At 37.7% G+C, this 8429-nt stretch overlaps 1 protein-coding gene across 1 annotated transcript in view; it reads right to left on the bottom strand.

Annotated features, from left to right (window-relative positions):
- Positions 1–1117: 1117 nt before the first annotated feature.
- The window catches only part of CLDN17 (claudin 17), a 28176-nt gene continuing 20864 nt past the window's right edge, over positions 1118–8429 (bottom strand). The window contains exon 1 of the mRNA XM_082391987.1: positions 1118–8429. This exon is cut by the window's right edge and continues 20864 nt beyond it. Coding sequence (XP_082248113.1) covers positions 3215–3892 — 678 coding nt within the window. The 5' untranslated portion in view covers positions 3893–8429 and the 3' untranslated portion in view covers positions 1118–3214.

The raw sequence follows: 8429 nt of genomic DNA, 5'->3' as shown, positions 1-8429 counted from the left end.
CTCAAATTACTATACTGATGTATATAGTTTCTTGATCATTCCTCAAATATTTGTTAAGTCTCTACTTAGTATGGCTGACTTCTTGATTTCTCAATGTTGGTATATGATTTTGGCCAAGTCATACAACCTTGTAATTTTCAGTTCTCTTAGTTAAAATATGTTGATAATGCTCTCTGCACTGTCTACAGTATGTGGTAGCTGAGGAGTGCAAGTGAGCCCAATAAAATATTTTTAAATGTATCAAGATCTTTCTGCAAAAGAAAAGCATTATTAGTGTGCATTTAATTAAATTTTTAACCTACAAAGGGTTAGTCTTTGAAAACATTTTAACCATGTGTGGCTGGATAATAGTATATTTCCCCCCTCTCTCTGGTCCCCATTCCAGAAGGCAGTTAGCAATGCAGTTCACTGGTTCTCTAGATAGGGAGTAGAGAGCAAAGCGGAAAGCAAGATCACCTAGAGAAGTTTCAGTCTTTTTATGCATTTTTGCTTCTGAATGCTTAAGCATCTATGAAATTGTATAAAATTTTTGACAATGGAGGAGGAGATTTGTGGAGGTGATTTTTTTTTTTTAATTCCTATGGGAGAAGGCAAAATTTGCTTTACCACTGCTTGTAGACAGCTGGTAACCAAGTCAGGAGGTCAGATTCCTGCCATGACTCTGGGAAATGATGTCATAGGTCATCTGGACACTGGCTGCATTGGTAGTTTTCAAAGTTCCTCTGGCAATTCTATTAATATGCAGCCAGGGTTGAAATCCACCGATCCAAGCAGCCGAGAACAAGAGAGTCTCAAGAAAAGATTGCCAAGCATGACAGAAAATCGACCAAGCAGAGAAGCCTAAAGGGACCTTGTGAGCAGGCATAATAGACATCTTCTCAGTACATCTATGGAGTGATGATCATGGACTGATACCCTGAACCCACCAATCAGCCGCTGCTTATCCCTGCAGAAGACCCCAAAAACTGTGTAATACATGGGAAAATACCCAAGAAGTTGAATTTAAATTGGATTTTTTAAAAAAAGATGCATTTCTTCCACACCTGGGTTTGTGGTATGAGATTTACATCTACAATGCACCTTGAAATTCATTGAAAATTATTAATTTTTTGTGTGTGTGTAGAAGGAAAAATAGTACAGCAGAGAGAAGGAACAATTTTTTTTCCAAAGTATACTCTGATTAATGAAAGGGCAAGGAAAAGAATTCTTAGTCCCTAAAACTTTGCCCCATATTCAGTAGCTAATGTTGTCTCTAGTAATTTTATGACTCTACCTAGAGTTACACAATTTTACTCTTTGATTCTCTGACTAGCAGGATATCATGCCTCATTTAGATTCTGGAACCCATCCTGACAGACTAATTACTTCTTCTAGTGAGCCAAAGGGTAAGACAAATGATTCCGTGACAACCCTTAAGCATATATCTTGCTTGTCCTGATGTCTTATGTATTTGCTTGTGTAAGATAAATGACTCCTTTTCAACGCACCCAATGTTTTGGTCTTTCTCAATTAAGTCTGAAAAATAAAGCAATCTTAGGAAAAATCTATCTAAATTATTGGTTTTCTTATTTTTATTGCTATTATTTGAAGACATTTACATTTATTTGGCCTATATCATTAATGTATTACTAATTTTTAAAATACAGTTTTATGTTACCAAGGGTTTGCCTTATTGAAGTCTTGCTGGTGGTTTGTAGAATGGAATGAGGGTTTGACCTTAACATCTAGCCTTGAGTTATCTCTGATTTAATGCTTCAGAGTTATTAGATGATCTTTTCAGGACAGAACTTCATTTTCAAATTAACCCCGCAGGGAAGTAGACCAACATCACTGAAAATATGTAACTATTTTATTTTATTATTTTATTATAATAAGCATGGACATACAATAAATATTTGGTGAACAAATTTAATCTCTTCACTGAAATTATATGTTGTAAATGAAATACATCTTTATTATAAAATAAACACAATATTTGAAGAGTTAAAATTGAATATATAAACATTAATTGGTTCACAAGACACTGGAGATATTCAGAAGCATCCCATAGGGGTGGTCTTGCCCCACAAACACTTGACTATCCATCTCCCCCAAGCCCCACACTTATGACCCAATATTAGCATGTTAAATACATGGAAAGTGAAGAATTGAGAAAATACTGCATATAATTCAAGCAAAACAAAATGCTTTATCCATACCTATTTATTTATTAGAGAATACAAAAGGAGATACTTACTTTGGCCTGACTAACTGCCTGAATCATGACTTTGATTCTTCATTTTACTTAGAGTGTGTAGACATGTGCAATGACTAAAGAATAAAACAAGGAATAGAAACCACTCCCTTCAACACGCAAACCTCAATTCCCTGATTGGGACTGTGTTTCCTATTGATGAGAATTGAGTGTTCATAGTATTCTACTGATGTGTCTTATCAAGACAGATAATTCTGTTTGCTTGTAGGTGCACATCATAGGTTCTGAAAGCATATTATTTTTCATTTATAAATTGTTTTCCTTTGAATATATAATTCTAAGCAAGTTTAACTGTATAAGTTAGATGCTTTAAAATCATCTTCTTGAATATCCTAACAGATATCAGAGCTCCCTTCTTCCTAAAAGTGTTTAATTTCTAGTACATTTGAGTTTCCTAAAAGAGAAACAACTCTTTTCACTGAACAAACATTTTCATATTTTGATAAATTCAATTAAAAGTCCTTATTTGATGTCTATTATTTGCAGCTTGTTTTAAAAAGAAAAAAAGTCATCATTTTAGCTGTTACCATGTTAGTATAAGAAATAATCTGGAGAAAAAATAAGTTAGGTTATATTTTAGAATATGTTCTATTGCTAGGGCTTATCAATTACAATAGAATTCGGATTTCTTAACAGATAATATATGGTTGTGGACAAAAAAGAGTCTATCATTATACTAAGGATTATGGACATACTTGATTTTAGACTACACAAATTGGAATGGGGATTATGTGAGTCCAGTAATAGTAAATGCATTTAATACACATGAGGTCAGAATGTCTAAAGCAAGTCCTTTTTATTCCTCTCACAGATGACTACAATCTATATGCCCTTTAAACTTTTCATCTCAGTTTGAAAACAGTCATAAAGCAAGTTCTCCTGCCTGATGTACTTACAGTTTCTGGCAAGCCTCTATAAAACACATTGATCATAACCCACAGTTTGAGTGAAAAGCAGGTGTTAGACGTAACTGGTGGAGGTCTTACTAAGCACTGTCCGGTTCTGTTGTCCCTTATCTGTGTGTGGCGCAGGACGCCCAGCGGCTGGATATCTGTGCTTTTGCTTCTTTCTGTTGCAACAGCAGAACCCACAAAGCAGACCCCCTCCGATGAAGAGGACAGCGGTACTTGCCCAGCCAAGGAAGAGTGCCGCTCCCAGCTCTCGTTTCTGACCTATGTGGATGGCTGGGTTGTAGAAATCCCTGATGATGGTATTGGCTGTCCAGGACACCGGAATGAGAACGAAGATGCCCGTCAGGATAAAGAGGGCTCCCGAAGTCCCCAGAAGATATGCTTTAACCCTCTCGTTAGCGCCTGTGCACTGAATCTTCCTCATGCCACAGATGCCAATAAGCAGAGCAATCAGACATAAGGCAACAGCTACACACATGAGGGCGCGGGCTGCTTCCAGGTCAGGTGGGAGAGCCAGCAAAGAATTGTAGAACTTGCACTGCAACCTAACCTTGACTTGTCGGATGCAGTTCATCCAGAGCCCTTCCCAGACCCTTTCAAAGACAATAATGTTGCTGCCAACAAAAGCTGATACTCTCCACTGAGGCAGAAGTGCTGTGGCCAGAGTCCCCACCATGCCGAAGAACCCAAGAGCCAGTCCAGCGGTTTGCAGCGGGTCAAATGCCATGGCCTCTGCTTTAAATACGGATCCAATATGCAATGGAAGCTGCTTACGACCCAGAACGGGGAGGTCTCCGTGAGGCTACAGCGATCTCCGATGGTGTTCTCCACTGTTACTGCCCAGAACATTTTAGTCCAAACCTGCAGCAATGACTGAACGTGGCTTAACTAGAAGTACCTGTTGTACATGCATGCTGCCCTCGTACACTCGCATTCACTTCATACTACGTATGAATTACTCACTAGTCATATATAATTGTTTCTCAGCCAATAAGAACGTAACCAGAGGTGTGCCAAGAAATACTGCATTCAGCGTTAGTATTTCTCATATTATTATTGTCTAAGGAATGCTGTGATTATGTGCCAAAACCTCCATTGTGGATTGCTAATTACAGAGCTGAAAACCTCCTGTCTAAAAATCACTCTGATATAAAAGTATAAATATATATGTTAAGCCACCACTGAAGAAAACACCAACACCTTGCCAGTTCTTTGGAGAGCGTTTGCAAAACACTTTGGACTTCAGATGATCTATTATTTTCTTCTAATCTAAGCCACCTCTCTTTAATGTGGTTCATGAATCCTGGTTTTAATAACGACTTCTTGAATCAAATAAGTGTTCAGGTATTATTTTCAAGACTTCTACTAAAATTACTGATACTTTATGAAAAGAGGCATCCTAAGCAAGACATTCAGATTTCATAGTTTATTTCTAAGATCCAGAAAGCAAGAACAAGGAGAAGCACTTCTTATTATTGAATTTACTGGTAATTATTATATTATCTGTTGAGTAACACCTTTCTCTCTGGTGAAATAATGTTTAGGTTATAAATGTTCATTAGATGTTTCTTCAACAGCAGCTTGGAATATATCATATTTATCAAAGCCAAAAATGTATATTCCATTTTTATGGAGCAAAATGAAAGTGGACCTTTGGATTAGATGTGTAATTACTTAAATCCAGGTAACAGAAAAATTTTTAGAGATGGAAGGCAGCTTCAAAGTCATCAGGCTTAAGTCTCTCATTTGCTAGATGAGGAATGTGAGGTTTTCAGAGCACCTGGCTAGACTAGCTGCACGGTAACTGATCCAGGAATAGATATGGTCTCTAACTTATGATGCTTCCCTCCTCTTTCTAGTCTGACTCAAAAACAGGAGGATAGAAAAGAATTCAGAAGAATTTTCATATGAACGGGATTAAACCTGAAATTTAGTGCTATCCCTTCGATAGTTTTCAAATTTTCAAAGCAAGTAAAATTCAATTGAGATGGTTTCAAAATCTGAGAGTCAAGTTGTCATTTTTGATGGTCACATTCCTGCCATGGTTCAGACATGAGGTGGGGAGTAGGCTTAATTTGGGAAGTGTGAACTTTTCCTCTTTTTCTTTCACATTCTACTGCAAGGAATCCATTCCAAGGATGAAAACTATTTGAAAGTAGGCACACCAAGCATGCTCCAGGTGGGAGGCATTACAGTTTCCGAAAGGTCCTCCATTTTATTCAAATATAAGTCAAGAGATGATGGGTGGTCCAACACTATTCAGGTTTTAAGAACCCATTAATTTAATTAGAACATGTGAAAACTATTAAGTTTCCAAGAAGGGTGGTCCACCTATATATGTATGTATCTATGTATGTATGTATGTATGTATGTATCTATCTATCTATCTGTCTATCTATCATCTATCTATTTATCATCTATCTATCGTTGTTGCTGATGTTGTTACTTTCTTAGTACCATCCTACACCAAATAAGAACTTCTTCTCTAAGAAATGTGAATCACTGAGGAAACAGATGACTTCTGTGTAGTTCATAGTTTCCTAACACCAACTAAGGATGAAGGGTTTTCTCGGCCCTTTGTTTGAGGTTGTTGAGACACAAGTTTAACCATTCCCACCCTGAAGGGATTTGCCAACACTACTCTGACTTATTACTTCTATTTCTTCTTCCTCATTCTACCTAATTTTTACTCCTGTCTTTATTTTGTCCTGGAAGTTTCCAACTTCCAACTGTTTGATTTTTTTATCAGACAGAACATCTGGTCTGTATTAAAGATAAACACAAGTAAGAGCATATGTTTACTTAGAATATGGAGGCACATCCTAAGTATAAGTATAATATGAGAAACATAATTAATGCAGGAGCTTTAGTTTTTTTTTTTTTGCTCTCACACTCAAAGCCAATCGTCAACACTATCTTTACTTTCTCTCCTTTACATTTAAGGGGAGATATTGTTTTCTTCTCTAACTTTTCTGTGAATCTTATCCCCTACTTCCTCAGGGGCCCTTGGTCCATTGATCATCCCCTACTTTCATTGTACCTATACCCTCTTTGTCTCTCTGAATTGTCCTTTAGAATACAAACATACTCAATTCTCTTCCATATTAAAATTCCACCTTGTCAGATCTGTATTCCCTGCTATGTATTCATATACATCTTTTGGTCCACCTTCACATTTTCCCCTTTCTAGAAATGTGACAGAATTCTGGGACATCCTAACTGCTATCTCCAAAGAACACTTCCATATTCTTGCTTAATTGTCCTTTCTGTAAAGTTCAAAATAAACCACCATCTTCTAGATGAGGCAGTAAACAGGACGTGCTTTGGAGAGAGGTTTGTGTCAGTCTTGGCTTGATGGCTTAACCATCAAATTTGGGTATGTTTTGAACTTTTCAAAGTTGCCTGTTCTCCAAAAGTAGGATAATAATGATACCAACCTCATAGGGCTTCCTTGAAGATTAAGTTTATGGAATATGTGCAAAGACCTGGCTTTGACAAGCACCCAGGAAATGTTTGCTGTAATGTTTGTCTCTTTTGCCTTTATTATATTATCCTGCTTACCACTTCTCTACATGTTCATCCTCAGTCTTTTCATTCCATAAGTGCCCTGACCCAGGTTTGCTTTGTCTGGTTTTTCAGGCTTCCATATATACCTCGATACTCTTTTCCCCCAGCACATGCTTTCTAGGGAGTTTCACCAAGGGCCATAGCTTCTGCTATGTCTTATTGGGCTATAAGTTTCTAATCTTTTATCTTCAGCGCAGGCCTCACTCTGTTTATCACCCAGGTTTCTTTGTTTCTCTCAGCCCCTCAGTCAATAGGAACCTGTGGAGCTCTTATGCACCCAAATGCCTCTTCCACCTGCTAAGAGTGCCAACAGCAAAATGATCTCACCTGTCAGCCACCTTCAGGTATTGCCTGAAAACAGCCATCTCACCCAAAGCATTCCCCATTCATGGGGACAGCCTATATCCAATGAATGACTGATCAATATAGGAGTGTAAAGGTCTAGCCCACTAGCCCCAACTAGGGGTTAACTCTAAGGGGCGATCCCAGCTCCAGAGTTCACTGTGGGGCTAGCTTATGATTTCACTGAGTCTGTACTACAACTTGACTTCTTATTTCCAATTCTCTTCCTTCCCTTCTTTCCCATAAGTGTTGATCCCAAGAGTACTCTATAAAACCCAATGCACAATCTAATCTCCACCTCAGAGTCTGCTTCCCTGGGAGCCCAACTATTGGTTGACACCTCATTATAATTCATTAAATATGTTTCCTGTTCTAACATCACTATGCCTTAGTTTGCCTTTCAACATTCCTACTTGAATCATTTCAATAATGTTTTACCTAGTCTCCTTGCCTCTGGTATTACTCTTATGTCGCTCAACCTCCACTAGGGACCATAAAGACTTTGCTGAATCAAATTCTGAACACGCCACCACCTTGCTTAAATTTTTTCAGTAGTTCTCTATTTCCTCCAAGATAAAATACAAATCCCTTAGCAGAATGCAAAAGAGCAATCCTTGGCTTGACCCCTGCCCAATTTTAATACATATCTTCTAAACATGACTCCATCCCATGTCTTTACAGAGCTTACATTTTGGTGAGAGTAGTAAATATTAAACAAGCAATTGCAAGCACAAAAATATGTAATTACAAATTGAGATATAGCTATAGATAAAAAATATAGGGTATAGAAAACAGGGTATAAAGAGAGTGTAAACAGATGAGACCTCAATTTTAATTACAAGGTGAAGAAAAGGCTCTCTGACAAAGTGATATTTAAGCCATAACCTGAAGCTTGAGTAGGAATTAGCCAGACCATCAGATAAAGAGTGGGTTAAAGAGCATTCTGGGCATGAAAGAGTGTCTGGGTGAAGGCACTGAGGCCAAAGAGAGCTTGGAGCTAATGCAGCTGGAAGACCTTGAGCAAGAGGGAAGTGAGAACTGCTGACGGGCAGATGAGGCTGCAAATATAGGCAAAGTCCAGATACGTAGGGCAAGTGAACCATTTAATAATCTTCTCAGAAGATCAAAGCAAAATCAGTTAAAGATTTTAAGCATCGAACTGACATGATCAAAACTGCATTAAAAAACATACTAACTATTAAGGACCTACTGTATAGCACAGGGAACTCCACGCAATACTCTGTAATGGCCTATATGGAAAAGAAAATAAAAAAGAGTGGATATATGTATATGTATAACTGATTCACTTTGCTGTACACTTGAAACTAACACAACATTGTAAATCAACTATACTC

Source organism: Balaenoptera borealis, assembly GCF_965194805.1.
Source record: "Balaenoptera borealis genome assembly, chromosome: 5".
Taxonomy (NCBI): domain Eukaryota; kingdom Metazoa; phylum Chordata; class Mammalia; order Artiodactyla; family Balaenopteridae; genus Balaenoptera; species Balaenoptera borealis.
The sequence above is the reverse complement of the archived record's forward strand: the minus strand, read 5'-3'. Positions and strand labels throughout refer to the sequence as shown.